Source organism: Callionymus lyra, chromosome 6 (genome assembly GCF_982586985.1).
Source record: "Callionymus lyra chromosome 6, fCalLyr1.hap1.1, whole genome shotgun sequence".
Taxonomy (NCBI): domain Eukaryota; kingdom Metazoa; phylum Chordata; class Actinopteri; order Syngnathiformes; family Callionymidae; genus Callionymus; species Callionymus lyra.
In genome coordinates, this window is record NC_141823.1 from 23,599,874 (window position 1) to 23,619,368 (window position 19,495).

Here is a 19,495-nt window from a genome sequence, read left to right on the forward strand (position 1 = left end):
CAGATTAATATATTTATAGAAAACCTCACTATAACCATAAGCATACCTTGACAATAACAATAATAATGTATTTTGTTTGATATTTTTATTTTTATTTAAACCTACATCACAGTGCTAGAGTTTTAAGACATGATAAAGCCATTAAAAAGAAGATCGTAAAAAAAAAAATCAATATCAGCAAAATGCTTTAATCTAAAGAGTTGCAATAATATGCCTATATGAGACATTTTTGTCATCAGGCGTCTGGGCCAATGTTGACTAGTCTCCAATGAAAATATGAAAACCTAAGAAATGGTTTTAAAAAAAATAATGGTTTTACCTCCAACGTGCATGATGTATTGTACACAGCAGCACATGGACCCCTAAACAGAATCCAAACCAGTGCTTTTTGTCTGTGTTTAGCCTTGGGCCGAGCTCTGTCTGCGATAACTGATGACTGAGGGCTTCCTGGCGGCCGATAGAGGAGGCTCCGCGACGCTGACATACTCATGCGTCCTAAAGGAGCGGGGGGAAAATTAATAATTATCATCATGGATAACACCAACAGGGAGCAATTTATCATTGCTCCCCTTTTGCCCGGCTGTGTGTCAACGAGCCGCGTGGCACGGCCAGATACTATTATACAACGGTGTGCAGACGTATGGGGAGAGGGGGACGGCGGGGAGGGGGGAGAGAGGTGGACGAGTGGAGGGCTAATGCGCTTTTGATGGGGTTTATCCAGGCGTGCGAGCTTCAAGCATGACCACCTCACGGCCGGGTTGGTGTGAACCCGTCCCCCTTCCACCACCAGAACTTCTCCTTTTGGCCTCTGCCCGAGCGCTGTCGCTTCTGTGAGGTTGGAGCAGGAATCAGTCCGGCACCTTCCGGCATCACTTATGACGCCTCCGGGACCAGAACATAAGCATGTGCATTGGAACAGCTGGAGAAGCCCGTGATTTAAACGGTGTGTGTCGGATGCACGGACGAGCCTGATGCAGGTTTTCCATGATGTTGCAACTTTCCCATTGTTCTTGTTTCGAGACCCTCCAAATATGTCTGTGGTGATTCAAACTGGATCACGTTCTTATATGTTGACCAATGAATGTTATTCAGCATTTGTTGTTAGCTATGATGCCTGGCAAACTCATTTTATTATTTACATAAAATGTACATTTTTGTGAGTAATTGAATTTGCAACAAAAATGTCATTAATGTCCATGATATAAACAAGTAAAATGAGATCAACTATAAACTATTTTATATACTTATTAACCTTCCTAATCCAAAAATGGAACAAGTATAGACTAGCAATGACATATTAAGGCGCAGCTGACTATACAATAAAAATGAATAAATAGAAGAGGTACAAAAAGAATGTAAATAAAGCAGTAAAAGTACATTGAATTTAATCATGGAATAAAAGACAGGTCAGCATTTAACAATGTGCCTTCAGGGAAATTCAATGTATGGCTTTTCTATCATTCTGTTTGTCTGCAGGCGTTTTTAACTGGTATGGTTGGACTGAGCAACCAATTTTGCTGTCAACTGGGACTGATATTTAATATGTGGAACACGACTAATAAGCATAGTACTGTACTGTAAATGTACTGTAGTTGGTCCTGATGAACTGACTCATGTTTGTTTTTCTCTCTTCTTATGTAAATCACTATGTGACTATAAAGGGTTTATATACATAAAAAGACTTGTATCATCATCATTATTATTATTATCATCTCAAAAATGCATAATATAAAATAAAAGGACATTCAAAACAGAATGATTTCATATCAACCTAATTTATTATTACGTACATTTTTCTATGTAGGCTGAATTAAATTATATTTTACCAGGTCTTGATTTTTTGCACAAATTTGAAATTGCATTTCGGAACAAACTACAGTACAATACTATAAAGTTCTTTGTTGTGCATGTTAGTGTTTCTTTAAGACTGAGACAGGTGAGGGAGGGGGGAGGGAGCAGTCAGAGTTCTGGTGATCGCAAATAATTTGTTGTTCTTATGCTTTTGTTCTATGACTATGTCTTATAGTTACACATTTTTTAAATAAATGGTAAACTGAAGGAGAGAGAAACGGCATTTTCCATCTTACATATTACTGCTTTAATAAAGCCTCCAACACGTCTTCAAACACTAGTCTCTCTTTATCCTGCTCCCTCTCAGTGAACTCAAAGCTACACCTGTATGCATTTAGTGATACATTTTAGGTCATTTATAAATGATTTTAGTTTTCCGGGAGTAATTTGAATTGGTGTAAAGGCACTTTAGGTACGGAAAAAAGTGCTGGGTCAACTGTAAAAGCTCTGGTTCTCTGCTTCTGGATGAGATTGAAATCTAAGTAAAATCTATCCGTCTATCTCTGGATAGAATAAACCTTCGAGGAGTTAGACGTAATGGGGGAATACTGATTGTAAACAAAGGGTTAATCAGCCTCCAAAGACTACAGGCACTACAGGGTTGACGACCAACATTCAATTAGAAAAGTCAAACTGGAATGAACATTTCATAACATTCAATGTTACTTCATCACAAAAAGGTTGAACAAAGTCTGAAACTTCCATATTGTTGCCCAAACAAACCAAGTCAACTTTGCCTACACTTATAATGAAGTGTGAAACCGCTGAGAGCGGATCCATTTTTAAATGAATAATTCTTCTTCTCAAATGCTAAAGCTCGCCCTTGAAGTTGATGAGTGCCTACCCCGCCAGTTCAGAAGGCCATTTTCCAGCACGCAATTTAAATTTGATAGCCAGCAGAAGAAAGATGAATGACCAGGACTTTATTTTTAAAGCAGCTACGGTGTCTATGTGAGCAGGAGCATTTCATTTAAACGCAGACAGAAAATTAGATCCATCATTTCATGGAGACAGTTGGTCACATCTCCATCTTTTAGAAGCTCTGATCCCGTGTGGCTCATTCAAAAACACAGCACACATGTTTGGATGTACATGGAAGGCGAGTGGAGAAGGCTTTAAAACAGCCAGCGTGAGAGGATTTGTCTTGTGTGCGAGCGGGACAGACGCAGGGGCTGTGCTGTTCATTTAATGCAAGGTTAGGCAGGCTGCGCTGATGAATGGACTGTCGACAGGAGAACAAAAGCAGGCGCTTCATCACAAGACAAGAGGTGCAGCAGCTCTCCCTCACTGATCCCACAGCACTGGTTTGTGAGCAGTTTACCCTTCACACATCCTAACCTCAGCTGCTACTGGGAAGCTTCATCCCACTGACTCCAGTTCAGCACATCACTGGTGCGGCTCACTATTGCATAGAGGTATGGAAAATATCAATAGATTAGATTAGAATAGACTTCATGAATCCCTCTGGAGATCTCCTTCGGGAAATTAGTTTCTAGTTCACAGCAAGTTACATAAAAACAGAACAAACTAAATAAGTGCAAATGAAAAGAACATAGAACAAAAGGAAATGATTAAAAGAAAAAGGATACAACGATTAAAATAGAATAGAATACAGCATACTTTTACTCCACACCTGCCCCGAACTCAGAATTAAACAATCTAATAGCACGAGGAATGAATGAGTCCCTGAGTCTATTAGTGTTGCATCTGGGGAGGAGCATTCGCTCACTCCATCTGCTTCTCTGCTCACTGATATATGGCAATATTCTTTCCACGATACTGATAGATATTTCACAGCACGGAATTGATTATTTAAAATTCGTGTTTGTAAAAAAATATATATTTTACAATTAACATGCAAATATTGATGCCGTTTGTTAATTTTCATGTTGCAATTCTGTCCATTGCAGGTAAAGGAACATGCAAGGTCCCAGTGATGACTGAGCACAAGAGGATACAGTCAACTCTAGCAAAACAATTTGCTGGTTTAAAGCAATAATTAAATCAGTTAAGACTTCGTCAAGAGTCATGTGATCTAAAAATTCAGCAACTCCAGAGTCAAGTACTCAGACGATACTACTAATATATCGTTGTTACTCCAGTATCGCAATATATCGTATCATTGCCACTGCATCATTATACATATCTTATTTACAGAATCAAACCAATACACAGCCCTGCTATTGCATAGCGAACTCTGAGCGAGGTGACATATCTCATATCTAAAACCACATCCTTTAAAAGTGATTCTTTTGGATTTAAAATACAGAAGTGTGAAGTAAAAATGAACCGACACGTGAGCGGTTTTACAAAAAAAGACAAAGTCTCCAGAAATAGAAACCTGATGTTTTCAATTACAGAGCAAGGAAGACTGAAAAAAAATGAGAGGATGTTTACAAATCCCATTAAATCCAAGAGCCTTTCTGAGGGAGCACAGGCCAGATAATAACCACCTATTGATTATCCATTACAGCTATAAACCAGGCCGTGCAGTCACACTGCAGCAGAGCTCGAGCCAGGAAAAAAAAAAAAAGGCTTTTTATTAGGGTTTAGTGTCACTATGCAGATCACCATAGCCAGCAGCACTGATGCTATTTTGCACTGGCTGGAGTAAAAAACGAGGCTGGCCAATCCAACCAACCTCAGGGTAGGCTTCTCCCAGCACTGCAAAGAGACTCGTAAAGCACTTTCCATGCTTTGGTGATTTGCCTGACCCCCACTAAGGACACTCGCTTTAGTTTTGGACTGCAGTCGTTGGTCAGATTGAGCAAGCACCACCATTCAGGGAGCACAGGAAGGCCAAAATAGCAGCAATGAATCTAATTTAACTGAGAAAAAACAACGTTTAAAAGTCACAATTCTCAACAAAGCAAGGAGGACTAAACTGTTAATAGTTTTGTTTGTGTTGCACATTGAACTAGCGAATAATGCATGGTTGGAAATTACATTTCCAGAGGGGTCACGTTATAATTTGTGACTGCTATGAGGGGCTATGACGCTAAAAGAAAGCGGAGATGATAAAGGGGAAATGGTAAAACTTTAAAAGAAATAAATAACACTAATAAATGGAAAGAAAAAAACAAGTGTTATTATTTAACTTTTTATCTTAGACATGATAGAAGAACTACGGACAAAACATTTAATATTCTGTATTTTTGCAATTTATTTGGTGGGTAAGAAATGCTTTGGGAAAAAAAAGACAAATACGATTTGATTCCGAAATGCTGAGCTTGCATGTTTGTCGATTCAAATGTGTTAATCAATGTTTTTAATTTTGATATAAACTAAAATTAAAAAAATAAAATTATGTATCCTTATTTTTGTGTCTAAAGTACGTTTCTGTACCAATCCAGAGCAATAAAAATAATGTGGCTACATTTTTTAATTTATATTTAACTAAAAATAAAAGAAAGCGCCTTTAGAGATGTGTTGGTTGAATTGACTGAAACAAGTTAAGTACTGTCCTCGTTTACACCATTTATCTGAGACATGGTGAAATGATAAAAAAGAAAATAATTGTTCTCTGTCATTTCAGCAAGATTCATGGTCTTTTCTTTAGCAATATTCTGTTTACGTCTTTAAAAAGGAAACACAAGCCAAACATAATGTTTCATTCTGGCAGCTAATTAACAAGATTAATAAACGATCTGAACCCGGAAATGTACAGATGAATATTGTGTATGTGGATGTTTAATTTAGCTCAGAAAGTCTTGGTAAAGTTAGAAAGTCAGAAATGTATTTGTGACCTGCTATTCAGAATGAGATGCTCATTTACATGGCAGAATGGAGTAGAAATTAATTATAATTTAAAGTAAATGTAGGTGAGTTTTTATGTTCTTTGACAGAACAAACTAAAAAAAGTTTAATAAAATGTATAAAGACAGATAAATGGCTACAGAATGCAAAATAGGAAGAGAGAAGTGTGTGTACGTGTGTGTGTGCGAGTGTGTGTGTTCAGCTAGTTACCGTGCACTCGGATGTTTCTGTCATCTTCAAGCAGAAATCTGATGCAAACTCCAGCTCCGACAGAATCACTTTGTTGCAGTCAATGGTCTGTTGGAACGGAAAAGACAAGAATGTTTCAAACAACACTGTGGAAATGACATTGTTTAATATATTTGTATCAGCATGTCTTCAGTGAAAATGTAAGAAATATAAGCAGAGTTTTAGCTTTTTACTCTTTTGATTTATATGCCACAATATTTTGCAGCATTGACAGAAAATGATTTAAAATAATTAGTATACCTCATTTAATTGATCTTAAAATGATCTAATGATAAGATTGATTTTTCTCTTTCTTATCATGTACAGCAACATGATCAGTAACTCATTGGAGTTTTTTAAAATGACATCCTGTGTATTTCTTCACTTGTATTGATAAACTAGTGAATAATTGAATTTAATTGAATAATAATAATTGAATATTAATTCATTGCCACGATCAATCTTCGTACAGTTGTGTTAAATTGATCACACAAAACATTCTTCCACCACATAAAAGTCAATTTCTTTAGAACACTTGATAACATGCTGCCTTATTAAGTCACACTTTTAAGTTGTTCACAAATTCTGAATTGAGCTGGGAGATGCAGCAAATGAATGAGGAATCCTTTAAAACATTCCTGGATCCAGATGGAACACTACACAACTTTTTATTGTTAGCATTTCTTTAAAATACCCCAAGAATTATACAGAATAACATAACAATAAAACAGCCTGCACTGAGGTAATATCTTTCTTTCTACACTTAAGGTAAAAATGACTGTCATTAATATTTAATAATCAATAATAACTATTTATAATTTAATATATATAATAACAAATATTATAAGTATCTAAATAAAGGAGGTTTAACACAATTTATTGTCTTCAGTATCACAGAATACTTTACTAGTATAAACTTTGAGGTTGTGGTGGAGTTCAGGAGTGACAGGCGTCTGTCTGACAAGATCATTCTGTCTGCTCGACCGGTGACCTTGACCAAAACTTGACAAAGTGGAGGAAAGTGTTAACGGGCGAGTCCATCACTGCCTTTCGCAGATGACATTAGTTTGATTGACATCCATCAACTCGGGTCATCTACGGAGATGGGGTGTGGTGCTGTGTCATTAATCAGGGACTCAGGGAAGAGCTTCTGGATCGAAGGACGGACCAGAAGGTCGAGAGAGCTGGATCAAAGACCAGGTGGGGAGAAGGTCAAAACTCATTGCAAAAAAACAAGATCAATACTCTTAACATTCCACATGCACGGGGGCTCTGAGCAGCTAAATGCATACAGCAGCGAGCTGGAGCCATTTATTTTGTAGGACTTTATGCCACGACGACAGGGTTCTCAATTTAACGGAATAGCAGCCAGCTTTAATGGAATGTTATTGGATCGTATCAACGGCGGGCAATAGATGAGAGTCCATGTAATTTGGGCAGAGGAGCTGTCTATTTGTCACTGGAGGGGAGAAACTATTGATTACAGGATTCAAATTCCATTATATCAGGCTCCGCGCTCATTCATCACATCCACAGGAGTGAGCTGGACATGCTGCCTTGAAGAACAGAAGCCGAAAAGAGAAGGCATGTAGATCTTAAAGGGAGGATAATTGTTGAGGAATTCGGGAGACGTGGCCATTTTCGGACTCTGCTTGTGCGTAATAGAGTGTGTGTTCACTCTCTAGAACAGCAACATGCGTTAGCTAAACCATCAGCTCGGAGAAAATGGCTCTACCCACACGAGGGCGAGAGTAATAAAGTTTCCTGAGGAGGAAGTTAAACAAGAATTAGACAGATCAATCAGCGTCGCCCACGAACGCAGAAACCTCTACCTCCAGGACACTATCTCGCTCACGGTGAACACAGCTCTCATTCTGGCAATACTTCAGCTGCCAGGACACGTTCAAGTCTTTTTCTCTAATGTGCATCCTCTGTGAAAGTGTTTTGGGAAAGCACATAAAATCCCCCAGAGCTATTAACAGGATATATTGGTTTGTATGAAGGACATTTGTTTTCTAAACCAAACACCAGGAACTCAAATTGGAAGTTTATGATTTCATAAAGTAAAGTCAAAATATAGTAAGCAGCTTTGGAAAAAAAGGACTCAACTATGCAGCTATATTCAATTTAGTTTTTAACCCTTTACCACTCGGATTATATACAATTTTACACAGGGTTTGTATTGGTTTTCTAACTTTCCTTTTCTAAAATAACTGACATTTATTGTAAGATATTAATAATATATAATAATATGTTTGACTTTAAAGAAGTTGGATAAAACTATTTTACATATTTACAGATGATTTGATATAAACAATATGAAGTTTTCTTTTTATTTTGGTATGAATTTCATATACAGTATATGCTGAACACACAACTCTGCTGAACTAACATTATATTATATAATTATATTATATCTAAAATAACTTTCCAACACTTTCTAACTGAATGAACACTCCTAGTCCCACAACAACTTGCTTTGTAACACTGTCTCTCGTCATCCAACAACTTCTCAATGAACACATTTCCCTGATTCTCTGCTTTCAGATTGTATTTGAACTTTTTAGACTTGAGAAACCTTTGCAAAGTTAAAGAATGTGGATGGTGAAAGGTTGGTAAATTGGTGGTTGAGGCAAAATTTACATAGTCTCATGGACGTGAAATAATAAATATGATGTCACTTGATAATTGTTTGAATGATTACATTCATATATACTTAGGTAGGATGTTGTGATAGAGTCAGGAGAGGAGCTAGCATGCTAAACTACAGAAGTCTGCACAAAGGTATGACAAATTAACTTTAAAGTAACTAATACGTTGATTTACTGTAAGTGTCTCTTAAATTAATCTTGGACCTCTATTGTACTCATCAGTATGTCTATTATCATCTGTTTGTACAAAACTCTCTTTTCATTGAAATATTTACATTAGAAAATGTGATTAAGCCCTGCCCACTGAAAAACTTGTTGACCATAACCACACCCACTCTACTTTGATTGGTCAAAAATGGAGGTTTGCACCACGCGTCAACAATCCCGGAAGTCTCCACCTCAGAAGGACTTGTTGTATAAACAAAGCGGGTTGTGATTACAGCTGGCTGTAAGAGTAACGAGGTCATTATTAACTCATAATGGAATCAAAATGTAACCTCTTTCAGATTTCAGAGGGACAGTTGGGTTCTTACATTAGTAGCCCTTAAATAACAACAATTTACTAGGACAAAAATTTGCCAAGTTAATGGAGAATTTCCTGTCAAAGGAGAAAAGATGGTAAATAAGGGGTTCCTAATTGTATTTATAACAAATCGCTTAACCATAAAGTTCATATAAATCTTAATAGCAACTTTGTTCTAAGCTCAATCACCTGTAAAAAGACGTCAACACAACATCTTGTATTGAGGTGGTTTTAAGAAAACCCATAGTATCAAGTACGACATTGAGTCAGCGTACCTGGATCACACAGGGCTGAGAAATCAGCTTTTCTTCTTTGACCACGTCTACCACAGCCTCAGGGATCACAGCCTTCTTCATGCATGACATGTTGAAGCCATACACGTCGTCCCAGAATGCAATGCGTTCTTTGTGCTTCTCAAGGTCTCCGATGGCTGCCAGGCTGATGTTACAGAGGTCTGGGTAGACTACAGGAAAGGAAACAAACCAAAAATGAGTGAAAAACAAAGACTTAAAAAAAAGTCTTGAGCTACATTCCATAGGAAATACATTTATTTTATTTGACTAGAATCTAAAAACACAATAAAACAGACCAAATATGCTCAAACAAGGACTCAGTCAGGACCTCAATGATGGAGAGAAAAGAAAGTTTGGGGGAAAGGTTTTGAAAATGTCCCTATTGTTTTGTTCAGTTTAATAACAAGATAGGAAGTTAGAAGAGTCATAGATTGGAAGGAAGGAGATAAAAGGTAATTCCATTGAAGGCTCTTTAAAAATGTTTGTAGACAAACACATGCAGGTCAGACGCACATGGTTTGGATATGATGAGAAGGTATAGCGGATATATTCCACGAGGAATGTTTAAGGTATCCGTGGCTGTGATCAGAAGTGCAACACAATAATGTGTTAATGTTGTTATTTAAACTATGAATACTCATTTTAGTTGACGTGCTTAATAACGACACATTTGATGCCACGCGAGGCCATCACCGGGTTTAATTGGAGAACGCCTCAACATCTTGTGGGTGTGGAGCCTCTTATCAATTTCCATAGTTCTTTAATGGCAGTATCCATCATCTCTTCTCGTCACATGGCCCAATTTCTGCCCTACTTTTACACTTCTACATACTTTTTTTTAGATTTTTAGATTCTGAATTTAAGGGTATTTAAAACAGTATATGTTGGGTGATACAATACAATAAAAAGACACTTTTAATTATAGTTAAAAATATCAGATTTTAAAACCATGTTTCTCTGAAATAATTGATAGTTATTCAAATAAAACCCATTGAGTTACTCTTAAGTCTTCAGCATCTCTATGGAAATGTCTCAGAAAGTTAACTAAAACGTAGAAGAAAAGTTATTAGAATAATGATTTCTAATAAGACTTGCTCAGCCATATGTCATCCTTCAACAGGAAGTATAGATGTTCACAGAAGAAGGTCAGGTTGGGTTATCTTTCCTCCTGAGAAACTGCATGTCAGCAGTATTTTTAAACATATTAATGGTAAAGCTTTGACGCAGGCTTATACGATTCTTCCACCAAGTAATGTATGTCACATTTTTCATTAAGAAATACTAAATGAGGCCCTTGTTGGGAGCATAAGCTATCATCAGTGCTTACCTAGTTTATTATTTAATTCATAGATTTATATCAAATAAACATGATGAAGTAGTAGTAATAGTAATAGTTACAATACAATCTTCACTTCACTTGGAAATTGAAGTAAAGAAAAAACATAATTCGAATCATTAGGAATACATTGTTATTCATTTGGTATTATGCCGCTCAATACATGAATAATAATGTACTCATGGTATGACTACAACTTTGTCGTTGGTATAAAAACTAGCAGAGCTAAAACGCCATCTCACACAATTTACATAGCAAAATATTATTGTCATCAATCAGGATAATACAATTTTGAGGCACTTTATCAATTCGTTACAATATATATAAATGAATATATAAAAACAAAAGCCAAACCAGATTATAAAATGCTTAGCAAATCATTGTAGATGATAGACTGTAGAGAAAGAAAAATTCAGATGGCAAGAGTTCACAGTGGAGATTTGGGATGGCAACAAAAAGGGGAAGATTGCGGTCAACCTATTATAACTGCTGTTTTCAACAACATGACACTGGCTCAGAGGTTCAACATGAGCCGTCTTCAGAATGGTTGCTTACAGCACATTTACACGAGTCTACTGTATAAACATTGTCACACAATGAGCATTAAACATCACCCTTAATGTCTTTCGGGTCTCTCTTCCACATTTGAATAAACTCTTGTGCGGGTTAATCTGCATGGTGATTAAATCCTGACGCTGGCAGCCATTTATGGAGCTATTGAGAACACACATTAGACAAGAGTTTGGCCCCGGGGCCTCAGAGAATACATTAGCAAAACATATATCAAAATCCAAGATGGACAGGAAATTAAAAACTACAAGTTGGGGAACCATCAATGGAGGAGCATTTGGTGTCTTTAAATAGACTAGCTTGTCGATTCAATTTCCCTAAGGTCCTTTTGAGAGAGAAAACAGTTTGTGCTGAAACAGGGTTTGGAAAGATACTGAATAAATAAGTGTTGGCGGGCAAAGTCAAGTAAACTAGAAGTGCTTGCGGTATTTACCTGGAGTACTTCCTGTCTGTGTTGCATGTTTGTCTTTAAGCTTCCAATACAAACTATCTTAAAATAAAGACTTAAATATTTACTTTTTTCAAAACAATTCCTATCGTTGAGGCTTCAATACAAGATGGACGTAACAGACAGGCACCACAGAGTCATTTGGAGGTTTTTGTACAACTGAGAACTAGTAGCTACATTGAAAAAGACAATTTTTGCCTCTAACTCTTTAAAAGCAACAGATTAAAATGATCCTAACCCTAAGTCAACATGCGGGTGAGAAGAAAATGAGTGAAATTTGGCTAAACTACTTTAATTTTCTAACTTTTTTTCCCCAGAAGTCACTAGAAACCACTTCTTCAACTCGTAATGGTTTATGGATAAATGAGCCAAAGACTGTTTTAAATAATGACCCAAAAAAAACAATCATAGAAAGAAGCTGAATCGGAAAATTCATGAAGGGCCATTTAGTAAAGGTTTTCTCAAGATATTCCACAAATATTCCTGGGTTTCCTTGGAAAAAAACTTTTGCTTTCATTGTGCAAACTGTTACTTGAAGTTCTGTGAATCACACAAAACATGCTTCACCTTTATGAAAATAAAACATTTATACTTTTTGGTCACTTTTTCCTAGGATCCATGTCAAAAAAAAAATCGATGAAAGAAAATATTTATTAAAAAAAACAACAACATTATTTTTGTAAATGACGCCCTCAATACTAAACTTCCCCTATTTGTAAGTTTATCTCGACCATTTCTGTCTGTTATTTGTAACTTATAATTGGTTAATATTTTATTGTATTTTTCAACTGTAAAGTGAAAGACATTTTTAACTTGACGTTGTAATGACTAGTCAATATCGCTTTTTTTAATGATGTTTTTTTTTCCCCAAACGCACCGTTTTTATAGAACAACCCAACTGTACGTTTGATATCACCCTGTCATGAAAGAAGTGTTTCCCACAGATATTTACGCTCACATACTACAGTATGTGCTGCTTGATCTTGCTTGGACTACGAACATGTTGAAGTAATAAAAAATGCCACGTGAGTCGACAGGACGGGGAAGATGCTGAGTGGGCAGCAAACAGAACGGTGACTTAATAGGCACAAAACAAAAACAGATCGAGTGGAGAGGAGGGGTAGCAGAGGCAAAAAGCAAAGGGTAAAAAAAGAAAAAAAGGTAGGGGGGGTACATGGGCCTCCCCAGATTCATGGCTTTGACATCTGCGTCCTTCTCGACTCGCTGCTCAGAGCCAGTTTGTCACCCCCCCCTTTCCCTCTCTTCAACTTCTGCTCTCGCCATCCCCCTCATTGGTCGGCCGTAAAAAGGGACAAGACGGTGTGGGAGGGGGCACGGGACGAAACAGATCCCTTTTCCCTGGGTGCAGTGCTGTGCCAGGCAGGCAGGGACACGTTTAAAGATGGAGGGGAGGTTAATGTCCTGTTAAAATAAGGGAGATGCTGCAGCCGCGTCCTAACAATGACTCAAACACATGTGCAGCAAGAAGATTGTACACATGGTTCGTCTGGTCACTTCTAGGAATTCCAGAAATCATAAAATAATAAGATATTAAAGAGTTGCTGCACCCTAAATCGTGTTCTGCTGGATCACAGACTCGTCGTCAGCAACCAATCTTGCAGTGGTCAGAGGTGAAGGCTCATGACAGGCAATGGGACATTCTCTGACCCTTCACTACCATTTTTCTTGGGTCACAGATCCGCCTCCATTGGCTGTCAGCGCAGTTGTCCGTCTGCTGGTGTATGTGCTAGCATGTGTTGGCCAGTGACCTCTACCTTATGCTCCGAGAAGCCATTAGAAGCAGCGCGTCGGAACCGTTCTGTGGTTCGACCGCGTTTAGCAGCAGCCATTACATTACAAAGTGATAAACATGCAGTCCTGCCTCTTTGTATTTGGTCCAGTGAAATATTGTACCACTCTATGCCTAGTGTAAGGTCTGATCGTGTCCTTAAAGTCACGTACAAAGATGAATAAAACAAACGATATGCGCCTTTAATTACAAGCCTTGTTGAATAATATGACATAGATTTACCTCTTTCATATGTTCTTTAGAATTAATATTGAGTTCTTTCTCCCGTTTTTCTATCAAGTTTATGTGTCATTTATTTTTAAGACCGTTTCATCCTAATGCTGTAATCATGCATTTGATGTTGGACACATGATCGGGGGCCCACATAAAATCATCTCACAGGCTGTGATATTCCTTAATTCTAAAGACTTAAACATTGATAGAGTTGGAGGGGAAACCTATTTAAATTAAGATTATCCACAATAGAGGAATCACTGGTTCTAAATGAAATAATGTGAATTATCACTTCACCTAATCCACAATCCAAAATCACATTTGATGGAAAATAATATGCATGGTATATGTCATATTTTAGTAAATATTATATATAAGTATATATTCATTCTTATTATTAAATATAACATAAGAAAGCATCACAGTAATTCCATGTCGTGTCAACACCGTTGGTTTTGTTCACACTGCCTGAGATTTTTCATGATTTGTTGTCACTGCAACAGCTGTTGATAACATCAGGAGTGCCTCCCCTCCAGCTGTTTGCCACAATACCTCTGAGAACATGACTGTCTACTTTCACCTCACTCTTGTATTCTAACACTTTTGATGAAAAATAATTTTCAATGAAAAATAAACGTTTTGGTGGATAAACTCTTCAAGATAAACCTCAAGGACATGAAAATGAGATTCTGTATGAATATTTTAATTCAATATAAATCACTGTCTGTCTCCTACTTGTTTTTTTTCTAAAAGCTTTTCTTCACGTTAAGAATATTCCATCAAGATTTGAAATCTAAAAATACATTTTATTAGGAGTTCTAAGGAGTTGTAAAATAAACACTTACCAGAGCCATCGTCAGCCAAGTAGAGATCTCTGGCACACAAGACCGAGTCCAGCATCGACTCAAAGAGCAGGAAGTATCCCTGAAGAAAAACAAACGTCAGAGAGATTAATAAACACACTTTGTCTTTATTATTTTAAGTTAAAGATGAGAGAGTGTTATTAATGTTGATGAACCAATTAGAAGTATGTAACTATAATAAAATCGGTTGTATATAAACTGAACATACAATAATTAATTTACATTTTTTTAAGCAATTTGCCTTTACCAGAAATATAAATGATTATATCAGATTATTTATTATAGGGAATTAATTTTTCTTTTTTAATTAAATATCTCGTTCTCAGGTTGATTCATGATTCAGGGTAAAACAATAAGAAACAAGTATAACAACACTACATGTGTATTTTGCAAGACATCTGGTAAGTAAATGAAATGGATAAGCCTGTGACCCGAGTGATGTCATCACAGGGTTCAACACACAAATTCGTGACCATGGGTAGATCTGTTATTCAGCTCCACTAAATGGCACATTAGCTATAGAATCACTTAATCAAGTTTTGTCAACATCATCTTAGCTTCAACATGAGTGACAAATTCTGCTGACATAAGCTGTTCCTCCGACTTTGTTTCTACAACCAATAAATCCTAGTGAATTAAAAACGTATGGATGGAAGTATTTAATTTATCTGTGTGTTGGTTTGCATGCATGGGTTGAAAGGATCATTAATATTAACAGTGGAATCTAAACTAAGAGCTCTCCCCAGCTGTGGAAAGCAGAATTGTTTGAGATACGGTCATTTAGAAGAAGCTGTTTTTCAACCGACACAAACAGGTTATGTTTGGTATAGAGATCTAATGACTGCTGGTTTAGAGAGAGAAAGATACTTTATATGCCATTCAAATGTTACAAGTTTGCAATCACAATGAACCAAGAAGAGCACAATATAGACATTTTTCCAAAGTCCTTTTCCATTAAAATACTGAATGCTTGACCAAACAACAAACACCATTAGCTTTTGTAGCTCCTCAGCTTCTGCACCTATCCTCAGGAGAGACAACGTTCATAAATCCAAGGTAGGGGTGGGCAGTTTAATTGCCATTGGGGCCACCAGCAGTGACTGTTGTGAGGATAAGTCAAGCCACAATAATACAAAAAAATAATGAAGGACCGGTTAAAAGAATGGGGAGATGGGGAAACCTTTTTTTTTATTTGAATATATTCAATTCAATTTTATTTAAAGTATCATACTGTAACAAAGTTACCGCAAGACACTTTAAAGTAAGACTATAACATTCTATTTACATATAAATCATAAGATATCTGTGAAAGAAGCTGTCCATACGAGCATTTTTATATTTAGAGTTGTCCTCAATAGAGCCAAATAAATATAATAATCAACAGTAAAACCAGCCCAAAGTGTCTGTAGACTAAACCTCAGAAAAATGAAACAGCAACTTCATGATGACTTCCTTAAGTTTCTTAAAAGGGTCAGAAAGAAGTGTCATAAAAAGGACTTCCTCGGCTACGGCGGTTAAGATTTATTAACCAGACGGTTCGCCGCGACAGTTATAAATCGTTTAGCGACAAGATGACCTTCAATAGGTGAAGATTTGGGCTTTTTAACCTTGATAACTTTGACTGCTCCATTAGAGCCCAACGCAGCGCTGAGGAAGTGATTAACCTCACAGATGTGGTCCTTTCGTTTCAACTTTCAAGAGTGTTGGAGGAGTTTGAGTGAGAAGGGGTGGCACCTCAATAGAAGAGGAACATGGAGAGGGTCAGAGTCACAGATGGACGCGAGGCGACGACCGAGTGTGCGGCGATTGTGATGAAGGGAAGAGTCGTAGAAAGAAGGATGTGTTCTCCTGAGTAATCATTTAGGGAGATAAGAGGCTTATTATTCAAATCGAGTGGAGGAAGGAGGAGAGCGGCGAGACACGCCGGAGAACCCCGCTCTGATTTACAACTCTTGACCTCACGTTTGCTACCATCTCTGACAAGGATGAAGCTGATACAAGCAGCCGGGATACATTATCAGTGTTTATCACTGGTGGAAAAAAAAAAAAAAATCCGGTGCAAAGACGGTCTGCCGCAGACTGCCGGTCCACTCGGTGTCCTTAACGCCGCACCTTTTTTTAAAACACTCACACAGCAAATACGCCGACCTCGTAATTTAAAGCCCAATTTCACGGGACACTGCTTCACTTGTAGTGAAAGGATATGAGAGACAGAGAGAGAGAGGGGGAGAGGGGGAGAGAGTGGGGGGGAGGTGGGGGTGATAAAGAATTGCAGAAAAGCACATTCAGACCATACCTAGATCATCTACGATGCCTCATGATTACTGTGCCACAGCGACGTGCACCACACCCCCCTGTTTTAAACACCGGCAGCGTTAACTAACCAACAGCACAAGACATAATATCACTCTTCATATTACGGAGAATAAAAAAACACTCATCATTTTTACATGTTTCCGGTGATGATGCGGTTGAATCTGTAAACATTTACACAAAGGAAACTAATGGAAAGCGAACGATCTGAAGCTGCTTATACGCATTTGCATTTAAAGCACTTCTCTCGTACACACACGTTGAAAATCTACACACTGGGAGTCGGAAAACAACAATTCTTCAGGTTTTTTTTTAAACTTTGTCATGATTTCCAACAGAACAAGTGTCTTAACTTTAATGAACAGCTTCGTGACAACTGCAATTACAAACACCAGTACAGTGAAGTTAGACGTTTAAGGGATGAAACAATATTAATAGATTTTTTTTTCCAAGTTCCCTGTGCTGCACACTGCCTCCTTTCTATTTACGCATTCATGACACGTTTCCCTCAATTACTGCAGATCATCATGGCTTACAGTCCCAGGAGAACCTCAGCAAAATAAAGGAGATTATGTACAAGGAGAGGTGTTTTGGGAGATGACTGGATCCATGAATGCTTCACTGAACACTCAAAGACTCACCGGTGTCACCGGCATGTCTGAATTAACATTAATTCATTTAATATGCTGCTTCATTAGTTTCAATGGTTCTGGCTCAACATGGTCCCAAAATAGTCACTATTTCTAGTTGTGGTAGAGCAGGTTAAAATCAAAAGTCAACTTACCTCACCCCGCCATGCAAGTCAGGTGGAGGCAAGTAAGTTTCAAAAGATAATATATGATACAAAAGAAATATTTTCTAGAGGAAAAAAATAAATAAAGACATGATATAAAGAACTCAGTTAAATTCAAAGCTGAATTAGTTTAAGTTTAAGTTATAATAAAAATTTGCCACCAGAGATTTCTACATTATTAGATTTATAGTTTTACTCTGACCTCATGAGGGCCGCTCTCATATAATATAAAGGGTTGGATGGGCTGTACCTTGTCATGTCTGAAAAGGTTCTAATATATTCACACCATTTTCTTCTGATAAAACATATCTAAAATAAAACAATAATAGCCATAAAAAAACATTTTGTAACAAACACACATTGCAAATCAATAAGACTTTCAAAATCCTCAATTGGGGTCATGTATCACAATAAAACACATACTGTATGTCATTAAGGTAATTTTCATCATAAAGAATTAAAATAATGTCCCATACTTTGATCGTTCAGGTGCTTACTGCTTAAATGTATATTAGATCACAGTTTGATAGGCTGATTTCAAACAATATCAAATGCATAAAGATTTTTTAGAAGTAAATTTCAATTTCTCTCAGCATTTTTGGGGAGAAATGTTGATGTTGGAAAGGCTTCAAGATATTAAAGACACATTTTAAGGGTCTCTTAGGGTTAAAAAAGCATAGCGTATTGACTAACAGATGACGATACATTCATTTAGGGTGTGCAGATTCTCGACAAGCAGGATTTGGAAAAAAAACAAGTTTGGCTCAGGGAAAGTCATGTAGAAGTCATGTCGAGGCCATTAATGAATCCTTAATTTAAGATGGACATGTTTGACACATGTCACGGTGTCAGGCACGAGAGTGTTTGATTGACAGACTGATGGGCAGAATGACTGATGGCTGCGGTAAACCCACAAGTGCGTCTAAAACGTCTGATAATGAGACATGATTGTGCAGACATAAACCAAAACATGTCACGCTAAGTTAAAAAAAAAAAAAAAAAAAAATCTTAGAAAAGTTTAAATGGGTTCTTTGACACTTCAGTGTCCGTCCTCACACTTAAATTCAGCAGACTGGACTCATGGCTGAGGAATGGTTTAACATTCCGGGTGATTTTCTTCAAGGTGAGTTCACACATTGGACCAGCGCTATCCAGAGTCGCTGGCCTTCATGACTGCATTAAAATGTTTTATTGAATATAAAACCACATTAAGTTTGGCAGCAGAATAAAAAATGAGACACAAACCACATCTTGCGATGAAATCGCAGACTTATGTGTAGATGCTGTCATTTCAAATGCAAATAAAAAAAACTTAAAATATGTAGCAAATGTTACGGAATGGAAAACATTTATAGGATTATGAGGAAAACAAACTCCACATTGGTGATTGACTTCATTATTAAACTGTCCTCTTTTCTGTCACCCCGAAAAGTCCCTTAGAGATTTAGACTGTTTATTTTTCTGTGTGTTGGCCCGATCAATGTTATGAGTTATGAAATGTCAGCGGTTCTGTTCAACACTCTCAGAAAACGCCACGAGCAGACAGATGGGTATATGCCCCATTTCCACTCCGACATCAATCACTTATCGCTGTCTTCTCCTGTGTTTCAACAGACGCCCACTTATTGCACTTTAATTATGTCACTGCTATTTGGGGTCCATGAGAGGCAGAATACATCGAGTGAGGAAATGAAAGGGTCATTTATTTACCTATTCTGTAATGAGAACTTATGAAAGAAAATTTTTAGCAATTTATCGCAATAATAAACTCTTGAAAGCTTCTTTTCCTTGAGAGAAAAACACAACAAAATATACATTTATATAAGACTTAAATTAAAAAATTTTAT

General features: G+C 37.2%; 1 protein-coding gene across 2 annotated transcripts in view; it reads right to left on the reverse strand.

Moving 5' to 3' along the window:
• prmt3 (protein arginine methyltransferase 3) overlaps window positions 1–19,495 on the reverse strand; it is a 48,214-nt gene that overhangs the window by 17,418 nt on the left and 11,301 nt on the right. For both annotated transcript variants that reach the window (XM_087793334.1, XM_087793335.1), the window contains exons 11-13: window positions 14,525–14,603; window positions 9,285–9,472; window positions 5,818–5,904 (exon numbers count right to left, since the gene is read on the reverse strand). In XM_087793334.1, the coding sequence (XP_087649460.1) occupies window positions 5,818–5,904; window positions 9,285–9,472; window positions 14,525–14,603 (354 nt within the window). The remainder of the gene's footprint in view (window positions 1–5,817; window positions 5,905–9,284; window positions 9,473–14,524; window positions 14,604–19,495) is intronic.